General features: G+C 47.5%; 1 protein-coding gene across 4 annotated transcripts in view; it reads left to right on the top strand.

Moving 5' to 3' along the window:
• The first annotated feature begins 3363 nt into the window (after positions 1–3363).
• ALAD (aminolevulinate dehydratase) overlaps positions 3364–16543 on the top strand; it is a 33144-nt gene continuing 19964 nt past the window's right edge. For 2 of the 4 annotated variants that reach the window (XR_012789640.1, XM_075579219.1), the window contains exons 1-3: positions 3364–3459; positions 13702–13847; positions 14726–14776. Coding sequence is in view for 3 of the 4 variants with exons in the window: in XM_075579219.1 (XP_075435334.1) it covers positions 13735–13847; positions 14726–14776 (164 nt within the window). In the remaining variant the exon portion in view is untranslated. Of the gene's footprint in view, positions 3460–5737; positions 5806–8802; positions 8937–13701; positions 13848–14725; positions 14777–16543 lie in introns of those variants that run through there. The other 2 variants (XM_075579220.1, XM_075579221.1) reach the window with 2 other exon arrangements.

Genomic DNA, 16543 nt, shown 5'->3' with positions numbered 1-16543 from the left:
GTAACTCCTCCTACTTAGAGACGGGCGGATTTTTCTTGTGGATTTGGATCCGCTGTGGATCGCCCGGTTCCTTTGGTCGGCGGGTGTTGCGATCCGATTGGTTAAAATCCGCGCACGGATTGCGGGATCCACGGATTGGATTCTTTAAAAATCCACCAACGGATTGTATCCAATGGCGGTTTTGGATTCATGCGCGAGGATTGAAACTGGAACGATCCACCGACGGATTTTACACCGCGGAACGGACGTTGAATGCAAAGCTCAGGAAATTCCGGGAAGCGGATTTTGACAGTTTCGCCCCAATCTCTACTCCTACTGACGCTCCCCGAATCACGAGCTGACGCACACGGCGCAAAACTTAGAGCAAAGACATTGATATATTGACACAGATTAAAGATGGAAATAACGGTATATGCATCAAATTTGCCCCAGTACGTCACGCCCATTCTCTCCATTCACGCACTGGCGGGAACAGGTACATTGTCTGCCAACTAACTGCCGATCAGGTTTAGGATAAGAAACTAGGCCAATGATAATGGGAAATTACTGATGTCTATCTGTAAGCAGAGGGGCGGTGGGGGGGCGGCAGTAAGTACTGCTGTCCTTGGTTTAGGGGTTTAAGGGATTGGCCCCCTACTGGCACATCAATTGTCTTCAGTGGGTCCCTTTCTCCAGGGGGGCTCAACACCAGTCTTCAAGACCCTCCAACAGGTCGGGTAATAAGGATATCCCAGCTTCAGCACAGGTGGCTCAATCAGTCCCTGCACCAGCACAGGTGGCTCAATCAGTGTACTGGTTGAGCCACCTGTGCTGAAGCTGAGATATCCATAAAACCTGACCGGTTGGGGGGCCTTGAGGACTGGAGTTGAGCCCCCTTGCTCTACTCTCCTGCTCCCCCTCCTAGCCGCTGAGCAATCAGCAGAGAGGTGCTCTGTCAGTGGGCTTAATCCGGGAGGCATGGAAGGGGAGAAGCAGGGTTGCCACCACTCCGGGTTTTGACCACATAGCTCTGGGCTCCGGGTCTACACAGTAAACTTCCGGGTGGTGGTGGCGGCGGCGTTCGGCAGCGGCATGTCCCGGCATCCTCTGAGCCCTCCTGGCATCTTCCCCTGCTAGTAACTCCTTTCAATATGGCCACGCGGCGTCAAATGGTGCCGCGTTGCCATGTCAACGGAAACGCTACGTGACGTCACAGCATCACGTGACGCCCGTTGCCATGAAAACACGGCGCGTCGTGACGTCAAGCGCCGCTGCGTTGCCAGGACAACGGGATGTCACGTGAAGCCTCAGCGCCATAAGGCGCCCCGTTGTCATGGCAACTTGACGCCGCGACGTCACTTAACATCCCGTTGTCGTGGCAACGCGGCGCCACGTGACGCCGCGTTGCCATATTGACGGGCTGCAGCGGGAGATGCCGGGAGACGCCGCCGCCGAAGGTAAAGGCAAAATTTTTTAAATGTCGTCTCAAGGTGGCAACCCTGGGAAGAAGAGACAAAAACAGGAACTAACGAAGAGGAGAACTAACGAAGAGAAGAACTAACGAAGAGGAGAACTAACGAAGAGAAGAACTAACGAAGAGAACTAACGAAGAGAAGAACTAACGAAGAGAAGAACTAACGAAGAGGAGAACTAACGAAGAGAAGAACTAACGAAGAGGAGAACTAACGAAGAGGAGAACTAACGAAGAGAAGAACTAACGAAGAGGAGAACTAACGAAGAAAAGAACTAACGAAGAGAACTAACGAAGAGAAGAACTAACGAAGAGGAGAACTCTCGAAGAGGAGAACTAACGAAGAGAAGAACTAACGAAGAGGAGAACTAACGAAGAGGAGAACTAACGAAGAGAAGAACTAACGAAGAGAACTAACGAAGAGAAGAACTAACGAAGAGGAGAACTCTCGAAGAGGAGAACTAACGAAGAGGAGAACTAACGAAGAGGAGAACTAACGAAGAGGAGAACTAACGAAGAGGAGAACTAACGAAGAGAAGAACTAACGAAGAGGAGAATTAACGAAGAGGACAACTCTCGAAGAGGAGAACTCTCGAAGAGGAGAACTAACGAAGAGGACAACTCTCGAAGAGGAGAACTCTCGAAGAGGAGAACTAACGAAGAGGAGAATTAACGAAGAGGAGAACTCTCGAAGAGGAGAACTCTCGAAGAGGAGAACTAACGAAGAGGAGAATTAACGAAGAGGAGAACTCTCGAAGAGGAGAACTAACGAAGAGGAGAACTAACGAAGAGGAGAATTAACGAAGAGGACAACTCTCGAAGAGGAGAACTAACGAAGAGGAGAATTAACGAAGAGGAGAACTCTCGAAGAGGAGAACTAACGAAGAGGAGAACTAACGAAGAGGAGAACCATTTACGTGGGAGGGAAAATAAATAGTCCCGAAGGGGGTCGAGAAAAAGACATGAAGGTGAAAAGGAGCGTCAGAAAAATGTGAAGGGAAAAAGGGGGATGCTGGGGTGAAGATATTCATGAAGATGACATGAAGGGGAACAGAAGTCAGTGGAGGAGAAAGAGGCGCATGAGGATTAAAGAAAGAAAAGGGCATGAATGGGAAAAGGAGACACAGACTGAGAGGGAGAGGCATTGAGATGAAAGGAAGGTGAGAGACATGCTGGGGGGAGCGGAGAGACATGCTGGGGGGAAAGGAGAAAGAATTGGGGGGAAAGAGATGACGGGGGAAAAGTAAAATACATTGGAGGGACGGAAGAAAAATTTGAGAGGAAGGGACAACAGAAGGGGGGAAATGGAGTGACATCGGTGTAACCTAATGACATCGGGAGGGAGGGGACAGGGAGATAAGAGAAGACAAAGTAGACCAATATATAATGGTAATGCCCGCCTGGATGTGGCTTTTGGTCTTTCTGCTCTTGCTAATTTCATATCAGTTGCTGAAGTAGCTAAGTGCACATTTCTCACACTGAAACTCTCTTTCAGTAACGGAACTGTATATAGGACCGATGTTAACGAGTGCTTGCAAAGCGCTGAAAGAGAATCATTTTTAAGTCTTTTAATAAGCTATGTGACCCTTCTTCACCTTATTCATTTCTGATCCAGCCCTTTTGGAAAACTAGTCGAAGAGCCCTGCAGTGTGACAACATTATCCCCAATGGTGATTAATATGAACTACTCCTAATAATCAATATGTGGAGTATCCTGTTGATCCCCTAACACCAGGTTATTGAATTCAGTTCCAATAATAGGTCCTGGGAAGACAGCACCAGGACTTAGTCTGCTATGGCCAGATCCTGCCACGAGATGGCACCAGCAGCCCATCACAAAGTATATAGTGCTTAGAAGAGTGATGGGGGTATATTCTTAGTATGCTAATTTTGGAGGTTTGGTTCTTGGTGCTGAGCTGTTTCCGGGTTGCATGTGGGAGGGTGGTGGCACATGTGAGCCAGTGCACTGATCAGCAGCACAGAGGGGACACAGCCCAGGATCAGACAAGGTGAGTGGCACATGCTATGTGCTGCCTGGGCACACAGGCAGCTGTAAGGCACATGGCATATTGAGGTCTTGTTGTAGCTTTAGTTTGGCAGATCTGAATTGTATGAGGCTGCGTGATACAAATGTCCTGCACTTTCCTACAAACCTGAGCTAAGTATGCCGAGTTATATAAACATGTAGATCTGACCTATGCATCAAATATATGATGTATACATGTATATTATGCAATACAAGGGTTAATAAAATACGTATTTGGGTAAGTATTGTCTTGCATGCCGGGTTGATACACATACAGATCTCAACTGTATCATGGCATATCATTCATGCAGGGGCTGGTATACATACATGTGAACACTCTGCAGGGGCTGATATACATACATGTGAACACTCTGCAGGGGCTTATATACATACATGTGAACACTCTGCAGGGGCTTATATACATACATGTGAACACTGCAGGGGCTGATATACATACATGTGAACACTGCAGGGGCTGATATACATACATGTGAACACTCTGCAGGGGCTGATATACATACATGTGAACACTCTGCAGGAGCTGATATACATACATGTGAACACTCTGCAGGGGCTGATATACGTACATGTGAACACTGCAGGGGCTGATATACGTACATGTGAACACTGCAGGGGCTGATATACGTACATATGAACACTGCAGGGGCTGATAGACATACATGTGAACACTCTGCAGGGGCTGATATACATACATGTGAACACTCTGCAGGGGCTGATATACATACATGTGAACACTCTGCAGGAGCTGATATACATACATGTGAACACTCTGCAGGGGCTGATATACATACACGTGAACACTGCAGGAGCTGATATACATACATGTGAACACTCTGCAGGGGCTGATATACATACATGTGAACACTCTGCAGGGGCTGATATACATACATGTGAACACTCTGCAGGGGCTGATATACATACATGTGAACACTCTGCAGGGGCTGATATACATACATGTGAACACTCTGCAGGGGCTGATATACATACATGTGAACACTCTGCAGGGGCTGATATACATACATGTGAACACTCTGCAGGGGCTGATATACATACATGTGAACACTCTGCAGGGGCTGATATACATACATGTGAACACTCTGCAGGGGCTGATATACATACATGTGAACACTCTGCAGGGGCTGATAGACATACATGTGAACACTGCAGGGGCTGATAGACATACATGTGAACACACTGCAGGGGCTGATAGACATACATGTGAACACTCTGCAGGGGCTGATAGACATACATGTGAACACTCTGCAGGGGCTGATATACATACAGATCTCAGTTTTTGTAATATTGTAATACATGCATGACCTTGTCATGCATGAAAGGGTGTACTGTATATTCATACAGATCGCTGATATTATGCGTGGAGGGGTGACTATGCATTCAGATCTCTGTAACATTGTTGGGTATGCAAGGGTTAATATACGAACGGTGAGATACTGCCCCATAACCTCTGTGCTTTTAATGTAACCATGTATTGTTATAACTCTGTGCCCAGGACATGCTTGAAAACGAGAGGTAACTCTCAATGTATTACTTCCTGGTAAAACATTTTTATAAATACATAAAATAAATATTTTCCATGTACACACACGTCCTAGTTATACATGCAAGCAAAGTATTCACCTGTTTTATGCAGAATAAACGTCCCACCTTCTCTGTGCAGAACAGCAATTAATACAGTTTCACTTCCTGCAGCTGCCGGCGGTTTTAAAACCCACAAGAATTATGGTTATCGGTGTCCCGTCCTTCTGTGGGTATTTATATAGCGCCCACAGTGTACTCAAGAGCTTTATAAAAGAGACAAAACCATGCAGGGAATACAACAAGTGCAACAAACAATAGTATGCTAGGAAAGGAAATCTCTGCCCCGGAGAGCTTACAATCTAAGTGGGGCTACATCACCTTTTTGCAGTTAATGGCTATACATGGCATCCGAGCGGAGCTTGTGGCCAGCTAGTTACTTGTGGCGATTAATTTGTTTTTAATCACGGCCACATGAGTGGTCTTGTGGAGTCTCACTGTTTTATTCTATTAAATACCTCTATCCAGAACCCCCAAATCACTCATTCAAGTCCTCGTGTCTTCTTAGGGGCGAACCTGCATTGCATTCCTCACATGTGTGCCATGTTTAATGCTGTTTCTTTTGTATGTAGTGATAACAGCCTGAAACGTTCATGTAATTGAAATGTACATGTTGTAATATTGTAAGAATTATCTGTATCTAGCTAGAAAACCGAATGACAATGAGTCCCTGACCCGAAAAATCTAAATTGCTGCCAAAGCACAGGGAGCGGTACGTGGGCTGCATTGCATAATGTAATCCCTTCTTGTTAATACATCTGTGTCATATATAAGAATCTTGTTTAATAATTGTTGGAACTAGAGTGCAGAGAAGACCCACCCAATTAATAAAGGGGATGTATAATCTGATTTAAGAGGAGAGGCTTGCTAAATTTAGATTTATTTACATTAGAAAAGGGGTGTCTAAGAGGGGATATGATAACTACTGGTATATACAAATATATTCGGGGACAGTACAAGGAGCTTTCAAAAGAACTATTCATCCCAAGGGCAGTGCAAAGAACTTGGGGGCATCCCTTAAGGTTGGAGGAAAGGAGATTTCACCAGCAACAAAGGAAAGGGTTCTTTACAGTAAGGGCAGTTACACTGTGGGATTCATTACCCATGGAGACTGTGATGGCAGATACAATAGATATATTCAATAAAAGGTTGGATGTCTTTTTTAGAAAGGAAAGGAATACAGGGATATACCAAATAAGTAAACATGGGAAGGATGTTGATCCAGGGAGTAATCTGATTGCCATTACTGGAGTGAGGAAGGAATTTATTTTCCTCCTTATGAGATATCATTAGATGATGTGTTTCTGGGTTTGTGTTTGCCTTCCTCTGGATCAGTATATACTGTAAGTACGGATATAGGATAAAGTATCTGTCATCTAAATTTAGCATAGATTGAACTTGATGGACGTATGTCTTTTTTCAACCTCATCTACTATGTAACTATGTAAATTGTCTTTTTATTTGAGCAGAAAATAGAAAGTTTAGTGTGCGTCGTGCGTCTGCACGGGATGCATTGCTCTTTAATGTTTCATATACAAATATTTCCGACACTACTTCTTGCCCTACAACTACTTATTGTGGTTTATTTTTCCGTAACTGCGTTTCTTTTCTATTAGTTTGCTTATTACGCTTTATATTGCGTCGTACGTTCAACTATTTTTATCATTCTGATCTTAAACCGACACAACCAGAGTCGCCAGACGTCCCGGTTTTAGGCGTTTTTTTGTTCCGACTTTTCTGGCCCTGTTTTTTCTCTGCGCTCACCGCGCATGCGCGATTGGTGCTTGCCGACCACTTGTGCACAGCCGGCGAACGCCGTTTTTTTTGCCGGGATAAATATAGTTACCCTAGATAAAACACTAGAAATATCCGTAGCGAGGGGTTAGGGTGGGAATGTGGAAATACCGCCACTTTGTGTCCTTGCCAGCGGTCAATGTGTGATGGTATGAAGGGGGAAATGGTACCAGTCATTTTGTTTTATTACACACCAAGAGTACCACTACTTTTTAATTACAGCCTTTACCATTCACGTTCTTTGTAATAAAAAATATATATTTTAGAAAGCTCCTGCCTCGCTATTTTTAGAACAAAGTTTGAATATTTGCAGCACTGTACGTACAATTTTTGCAGACGCAATGAGCCGAAGGACAGGGAGATAAAGTGTCCAACGGCAGAAGCCGATCTGCTCTCCTTTTGGACACGTTATCTCCCTGTGCTTCTGGCAACACAACTAGATTGTCAGCTCCTTGCGTCAGGAACTCACTGCGCCTGCAAAATTGTACATGCAGCGCTGCATACACGGCAAAGGCAGTATTCTTACCACTAAGCTTCGCCTTACGTTTGGAAAACCACTGATTATTGCTGCTCCCCACCCCCCTTTTTATTTTTTTAAAAATCTCTGTTAGACCAGTTATGTGGGAAATAAACCTTTAAAGATGGCTGCCCTGCTGCTATATCAGATATCAATCTGTAGGGCTCAGAGTTGCTCTTATCTACCACCGTCAGATGGCTAAACTCCTGCCATCCAGATGTCCAGTGCAAACCCCCACTCCCCCCAACTTAGGTTCCTTCAGGCTCTCGGAGAGATATAAGACCGGGAGCGAGACATTGGTCTATTTAAAGTCTCGGCATTCAGCAAATCTGGCGCTTATTTTTTTTAAAGCATTTTGTAGATTAGCAAAGGAAGCAAAGTTTTCATGCTCGGGGAATCGTCTGCGAACGGACACAGCCACTCCAACTTGGCTTGGATCGAGGCCTTGTGCGATTAGATTAGCACAGCTGTAGTGTGGAGAGTTTGTTCTCCCTGACTGTGACAAGGTCACGGGGACGCGACACTGGGGTTTAAAGCGGCACAACAGGCTTCATTGCTTTTTTTTTTTAATTTATTTTTTAAAGACAGGATGGAAGGAGCGGGGGTCTCCGGAGCTGAGCTCGGTTAATTTCAGCTCCGGGGACCCCCTGCTTCCGGAGATACTTACCTGCTGTAAGGGGGCGCTGCTATCTCTTTTCAGTTTGTCTCGTTCGCGGGCGCCAATAGGAAACCGCATCGGATGACATCACGGCTTCCTATTGGCCCGCGCGACATGGGGCATTTAAACGCCGCCATTATGTTAGGCACACACTTCCCTGGCTGCAGGGATACCAGCGCCGCTACGGAGGTAAGTATTTCCGGAAGCAGGGGGGTCCCTGGAGATGAAATGAACACAGTTTAGCTCAGTAGATCCCCTGCTTCAATCCTGTAATTTAAAAATAAATAAAACGCAGCCTGTTCTGCTGATTTTAAGCTGGACTCGCACGAATGTTGCCCAGTTTACTGCAGTTTAGCTTTATTGGTGATTTTATTCTGTATCTGGTGCCAAAACAATCGGATGAGACTTCTGTTTGTATGTGTAGAGGGAAAAGGGATACTCGGCGGTCACTGCTCTCCAAAAAACCAACCAAGCGCATAAAAATAAAAAAAGCTTTATTTAATCAAAAAAAGAGGACATCCACAAAGAGTGAAAACACTCTGACGCGTTTCGTCCTGTGGCAAGGACTTTATCAAAGAGTCTTTGATAACGTCCTTGCCACAGGACGAAACGCGTCAGTGTTCTTACTCTTTGTGAATGTCGTCTTTTTTTTATTAAAATAAAGTTTTATTTTTATGCGCTTGGTTGGTTTTTTGGAAAGCAGTGACCGCCGAGTTTCCCTTTTCCCTCTGTACTTATCACGGGCAGGAGCTCGCCACCTCTACCAGCAGCCTGGAGCACCACGCCGCCTCTCTTCAGCGACAGCCGGCAGTTTACACTGATTCACCGTGATTACTTGCCAGCTGATCGATCCTCCGTTGTATACCGGGTTCAGGTGAGGCTAGCATTTTCTGGGTTCGTTGACTTACCTAGGGGCACTTCACTGATGAGGCTCATTTGTATTTCTACCAGTTATGCTTTACAGCCCCCCATCCAGAGTTAGTTCGTTTCTTTATGGAGGATATTTCATGGATTTAGTGGTTTATTCCTTGATGCTGAGGTGAATATTTCTGAATTTTATGGACTGAACTTATCCTGCCTAGTTTGTAGCATCAGCTACTCAGGGCTCATTCCCTGTTTTTTTCCTCTGTATGTGTAGTTATCAGCCTTGTTTTTCACTCTGTGCCGTTGGATTTATCAATGTTTGGCCATCGACCCCAAGGGGGGGGGGGAGTTTCTTTATCATTATTTTGCAGTGGGTACCCTGGTAGAATGTTTTTTCTTATTACTGCTTCTAACTCAATAGTGGGGGGACTCCGACTCAATCATTTCACCAGTGAAGTATGTGAGGAGCCGGGAACACCGGGAATGATGAATGGATTCTGTTTTGGGGAAGTGGAACTGCACCTTTTTAAGTTAGATTCTCTTAAAACTGAAACCATCAGGTTTTGCTGTTCTTGCCGCAGAATTCTCCAGTCTGCTCCGTGAGTTACCCACGCCTCGAGCCGTCCCCTCCCCGCGTTCCCAATAACCACGCCACTTCTTGGGAGGAAAAAAACGGTCACGGCTTTATTCACAACAATTTAACACAGACATGATGAATATAACCGTTATCCCAACTAGACACCCGGACAGGTTGCACCGCTACCAGGTACCAAAACCGCGAGGGATACCCTCCGCTAGCTCTCACTTTACTATTTGGCACCTTAGGCCGCGCTTATAGTGACAGCGACGCGACGACGTGTCAAAACAAATGCATTGACGCCGTCGCGTGCGCTTATAGTAGGAGTGACGCGACGGCCTGGTCACGATCGCTGGAAGTCAATTCGATTAGATTTTTCTAGTGACCTCAGCGTGCTGTCGCTGGCACTATAAGCGACATGCACACACGCACATGCACGCACACACACATACACGCACGCACATACACGCATACACGCACTCACACATACACGCACATACACGCATACACGCACTCACACACACATACACGCACGCACGCATACACGCACTCACACACACATACACGCATACACGCATACACGCACTCACACACACATACACGCACGCACGCATGCACGCACTCACACACACATACACGCACGCAGACATACACGCATACACGCACTCACACACACATACACACACATACACACACGCACACACGCACACGCATACACGCACTCACACACATACACGCATACACGCACTCACACACACATACACGCACGCACGCATACACGCACTCACACACACATACACGCACGCACACATACACGCACTCACACACACATACACGCACGCATACACGCACTCACACACACACATACACGCACACATACACGCACACATACACGCACTCACACACACATACACGCACTCACACACACATACACGCACTCACACACACATACACGCACGCATACACGCACTCACACACACATACACGCACTCACACACACATACACGCACGCATGCACGCACTCACACACACATACACGCACGCACACATACACGCATACACGCACTCACACACACATACACGCACGCATGCACGCACTCACACACACATACACGCACTCACACACACATACACGCACGCACACATACACGCATACACGCACTCACACACACATACACGCACTCACACACACATACACGCACGCACACATACACGCATACACGCACTCACACACATATACACGCACGCACGCATACACGCACTCACACACACATACACGCACGCACACATACACGCACTCACACACACATACACGCACGCACACATACACGCATACACGCACTCACACACACATGCATACACGCACTCACACACATACACGCACGCACGCACGCATACACGCATACACGCACTCGCACACACATGCACGCACGCATACACGCACTCACACACACATACACGCACACATACACGCACTCACACACACATACACGCACTCACACACACATACACGCACTCACACACACATACACGCACTGACACACACATACACGCATACACGCACTCACGCACTCATGCACATGCACATGCATGCACGCACGCAAACGCACACATACATGCACACACACACACAGAATGTCACCACCAGTCTGGGCGCCTAAGCCTGGAATAGTATTGCCTTCCCCAAATATTAACTTATGACGTCTGATACTTCTCCACCAGGAGCCAGTACTGACTGAGTACCTCCCTTCTCTCTCCCCCCCCCAAATGAAGCCTATTCCTTAATACCATAGAACAGGGCGGGTGGGACCTTCACTTCAATGGATCCTTGAAGAAAGAGGGGGGTAAGATCCCCCCCTTTTTTTTGTTATACCCTTCTATACCCCCCTAGCCTGACCTCATGGCTCATTGGGGGAAGGGGCCCCTGTGTCTCAGGTCATGCCGCCCCTCCCCCTACAGGTCTCGGGCTTTCTTTATCATTGGCCGGTGTATATTGGTATCAGAGAGTATGGAGTACCGGTACCCATGTGCATACTGAGAGTACCACTGCTTTTTAATATGCACACATCGTTTTCTGAATAAAAGGGACTTTATTGCAAGAAGGTTTTCTCCCTTTCTGTTGTTGAACTCAAATATGAAGAGTAGCTTAGTGGCAATATCACAGCCTTCGAATGGGTGAACCTAGTTGGAAACTCAGTGTTGGCTCTCCCCCGTGACCTTGGGCACGTTGCACTCTCCCCCCCGTGACCTTGGGGACATTGCACTCTCCCCCCGTGACGTTGGGCACGTTGCACTCTCCCCCCGTGACCTTGGGCACGTTGCACTCTTCCCCCCGTGACCTTGGGCACGTTGCACTCTTCCCCCCCGTGACCTTGGGCACGTTGCACTCTTCCCCCCCGTGACCTTGGGCACGTTGCACTCTTCCCCCCCGTGACCTTGGGCACGTTGCACTCTTCCCCCCCGTGACCTTGGGCACGTTGCACTCTTCCCCCCCGTGACCTTGGGCACGTTGCACTCTTCCCCCCCGTGACCTTGGGCACGTTGCACCCTTCCCCCCCGTGACCTTGGGCACGTTGCACTCTTCCCCCCCCGTGACCTTGGGCACGTTGCACTCTTCCCCCCCCCGTGACCTTGGGCACGTTGCACTCTTCCCCCCCGTGACCTTGGGCACGTTGCACTCTTCCCCCCCCCGTGACCTTGGGCACGTTGCACTCTTCCCCCCCCCCGTGACCTTGGGCACGTTGCACTCTTCCCCCCCCCCGTGACCTTGGGCACGTTGCACTCTTCCCCCCCGTGACCTTGGGCACGTTGCACTCTTCCCCCCCGTGACCTTGGGCACGTTGCACTCTTCTCCCTCCCCCGTGACCTTGGGCACGTTGCACTCTTTCCCCCCCCCCCCCCCCCGTGACCTTGGGCACGTTGCACTCTTCCCCCCCGTGACCTTGGGCACGTTGCACTCTTCCCCCCCGTGACCTTGGGCACGTTGCACTCTTCCCCCCCGTGACCTTGGGCACGTGGCACTCTTTCCCCCCGTGACCTTGGGCACGTTGCACTCTTCCCAATGCCTCAGGCACCAAAATGAGATTGGTCGATCTACGGGTTAGGGACTCATTGTGCCGGGAAATTCTAAGTATAACAATGCGTACATTGTCAGTCCTCGGATAAAAAGAGAGCGAGAGAGAGATCTCTATCTATCACGCCCAATGTGAAACATGCATTTTTTTGTAAGTCCCTTTAACCACTGAGAATACTAATGTTTAGAACACACGCTTTCTGGGGGTCTTTTCCTAAAGAATACTTCTGCCGAGTCTCCCCCACTTGAGGTTCCTCGTTGTTGGCTGCTCCGGGCAGCACAGCGCTGGGACGGGGTGGCAGGATTGGGTCTGTAGTTGTTGGAGAAGAGAAGGGAGTTTACAGGGGACCCAGAATAATTCACAATCTAGGCTTTGGATAAAGCATTTATAAGGCACGAACTCTTCATTGTGGAAGTGAATGCACTTTTTACACAATTGCTGGCACCTTTTTCTGGCAGAGAAAAAGTTAAAATGCCAACGCCCCGGCCTTCTTCAGAAACGCACAATTGCCTAGTGATCTTTCTCCATAATCTCCTGATGGGTTTATAAGCCTGTTTCTTGCTTTGTGACGCTCCCTGGGTGTGTAATATGTCGTAATTATGAGTCAAGGGACAGCGCTGTATACATTGTGGGCGTTCAAGGCAGTATCCCAAAACTGCATTCCTGTAGTCCTTCCCATGGGCGCGAAAATCCCATTTCGAAAATGTATGTGGTGTTTTTTTGTTTTGTTTTTAATATATATACATACATTATACACACTTATTTATTTATTTTTGGAGGGGGGTTTAAACATGAAATATTTACAATAGTGCTCAACCTCTGTGTGTATATTTCCCTGATACAGAAAAAAAGGGGGGATCCCTGCTCGGCCTTAACAATATTAGGTATATTTCCCTCCAGCTATTATAACATTAAATGCAGATGTTTTTAAACTCTCTAACGCAATGGCAGTGAAGGAGTTAAGCTCGGCATGCCCTCAGGAGGTTGGGGGTTCTATGTGATGAGTAATGGCAAAATAATAGGGTGGTCATTGGAGGACTTTGCTGCTCTCCGGGTAAATGTGCCTCTCCTATGTCTGTGGGGGGATGATCTGTTATCGCCTGTGTGTGGTCTCCTCCTTGCAGTGTCCTACATCGGTGTATCCTGAGTGTGAGAAGATGCAGGCCGACTCCATCCTCCATAGTGGCTACTTCCACCCCGTGCTCAGATCCTGGCAGACCACCGCCACCAGCTTCGATGCCAGTAACCTCATGTACCCCATCTTTGTCACGTAAGGGTCTTCCCGTGTTTTTATTATACTTATAACAGCTCGTTATGTAAGTTATGGTGGGTAAAAAAAGTGACACAAACTATCCGTGTACAGCAAATAAAAATACCACATTGTGAGCACATCCACGTCTCAGACAGGTCTGCAACCCTGCCCTTCCCCATTATCTCTAAGCAAACAGTGCTTTCATTGCAGCCAGGGATTCTGGGTAATGGCATGCAAATGAGCACACCGTGTCACCTTTGACTTCATGTCCATTTTAACAAGGACCCCTATAAGCACACGCCTGCCGCGTTACACAGCATTTCAGCACAGCCTGGGTTACAGAAGTACAGAGCCAGTAACCCTACACAGGAGGATGTTTTGGCCTTTTGGATCTCATCCGTGCTTTGCAATGTGAGCTTGGAATAGGTTTCAACTGCACAGTATATAAGTTATGGTGGGTAAAATTGTGACCACATCCCTCCAGTGTACAGTAACATGACATGTGGCAGTGACACGGCCCCTGCTCCAGGACATGGCGTCTGTCTTTTTTCTTGATCTACAAAAATGATCAGAGTATACATAAAATGTGATCCATCTTTTGTAAAAACACACACACACACGTACACGTTTCGGTCCACTGTGGGACCTTCCTCAGGGTGGTGGGCCGAAACATTGGTTATTGTGTATTATCAATACAATCGTCTTGATCACCATTTCTGCAGTGCTCTGTCTTCTTCATCAGACCTGGCTTGAGTGAAGTATTTCTCTCTCTCTATTTTTTCACTCTCCATCTCTCTCTCACTCACACTCTCACACTCTCTCACTCTCTCACTCACTCACTCTCCATCTCACCCTCTCCCTCTCTCACTCTCATATATCATGTGTTTGTGTTTTAGGGATAGCCCTGATGCCATTGAGTTGATTCCCAGCCTGCCGGGCCAAGCCAGGTAAGCAGTATAGTAATTTGTGCAATAATACCGCAGCTCGCTGACCTATATATATTCTGCTGTCTCCTGCGTCACTAATCGGTTCCCCTGCAGCCAGACCCTGCAGTGCCTTACAGAGCAGTACTGGGTCCGTCCAGCCTGACCGATGTAACCCCAAAGCGACCAATGATAAATATCACAGGGCACATTGCACCGATTGTTTTGGTTAGGAGTATAATTAGGGGCTCACACCTAACTGAGGGAAGAACGCCGCAGCAAATCAAAAGTCCCAGTTTTCTGGGGTGAGATGGAAAACAGTGTTTTTTGTTACCTTACAGTAGTTGCCATTTTTTGGGGGTTTCCAGCCACATTTTATCCAGAAAAGTGCCAGTTTTTCCCAAAGAACCGAGTAATGGAAAAGCAAATTGTCGGCGGGTGGTAATGTGACTGCCTTTAAGGTGGGTGAATCCAGCTCAAATGCCAGCGTCTGCTCCTTGTGCCCTAGAGCATGTCCCTATCCTCCAAACAACATTTTGATTGTAAGCTCTATGGGGCAGAGACTATAGAAAGCCCTCTGAGCGTGCTATGCGGTGTATATTACGGCTTGTTTTGAGTGTGGCTTCAGCTTTAGTAATGTAGTTTTTTGTTCTGCCTCTCCTGTTCTTATCAGCTGCTGACTGCACAGCCCTTAGCTTGCTGTTCCACCCAGTCTGCAGTCAGCAGCAGATAAGGCTCTTGTGTCCAGCTCTGATACACAACCACAGGCCAGATAGAAGGGCAGTGCAAGACCTGCAGGGGGGGGGGGGGTCCCGTCTATGAGATGAAGTCTCTGTATTCCTGGCACACAGGATCCATAACGTGCAACTATATTGTAGTGTGATTGTGTAGGGGAGGGCTCTTCAACTAGATCTCCAAAGGAACCAGGTCATGTTTAGCAGGCGGCCCCCAAGCTTATTGCAATGTAATGTTCTATACATTTAATGGCTTGACAATTATTATATTTCCACATTGAACATGTTTGTATGTGTATATGTACTGTGTATATTATTATTTATTTCCGCATTACCCTTTATTTACAAGTGTGTTTCAGTCTGGAAAATTGCTTGCTTAGCTGCATAAGCGACTAGTGTAATATTAACAGGCGCAGAGAGTCCAAGGGCCACGGACCGCCCGCTCATAGAAAACAATTGCCCTAAAGGCTGCCTAACCCTTTAGTAGCTGGAGCGGACTGCAACACGTGAGGCCGAGCTTTGCTGCGTGCGTCAAGCACACTTCAGTCAATGGCTGTATCAGTTAGCCAAGTGCCTGCGCGCCTGCAGGTGAGGAGGCGCATTGGCGTGGCAGCGTTTTGAGGAGACATGTTTTGTCTTCTCAAGAGGCTGCTGCGTGATGTCGGCGTCACGGGAGCTGGTTCAGCCAATGAGGGCTAGCCAGCTTCGTGACGCGTCCCGCCACGCCCCCTCATCGCCGCCACCACTGCGAGCAGGGATCGCTTGTGCTGCAGCCGCGTGGCGCGGTCGGAGCATGCACTCTCGCTAGCAAGTGGAGTGTATAATCTGAGCCTCCGGCAGTGAATGCGTTAATGATGCATGCTTAAATGTACAGCACCTGATGCCTCCTGATAACAGCTCCGGCTGCTCCTTATTCACTAACAACAAATTCCCTGACGCCTGCACATACGCATACATACCACCTAGTGCATACTTACATGTGTGTGAAGACTCTGATATTGCAAGCGTGTGTTTTTGTGTTTTTTTGCTTGCATTGGGTTCTTTGCCCCTGAAAGGG

Source organism: Ascaphus truei, chromosome 21 (genome assembly GCF_040206685.1).
Source record: "Ascaphus truei isolate aAscTru1 chromosome 21, aAscTru1.hap1, whole genome shotgun sequence".
Lineage (NCBI taxonomy): Eukaryota > Metazoa > Chordata > Amphibia > Anura > Ascaphidae > Ascaphus > Ascaphus truei.
This window is presented reverse-complemented; position numbering and strand designations above follow the sequence as displayed.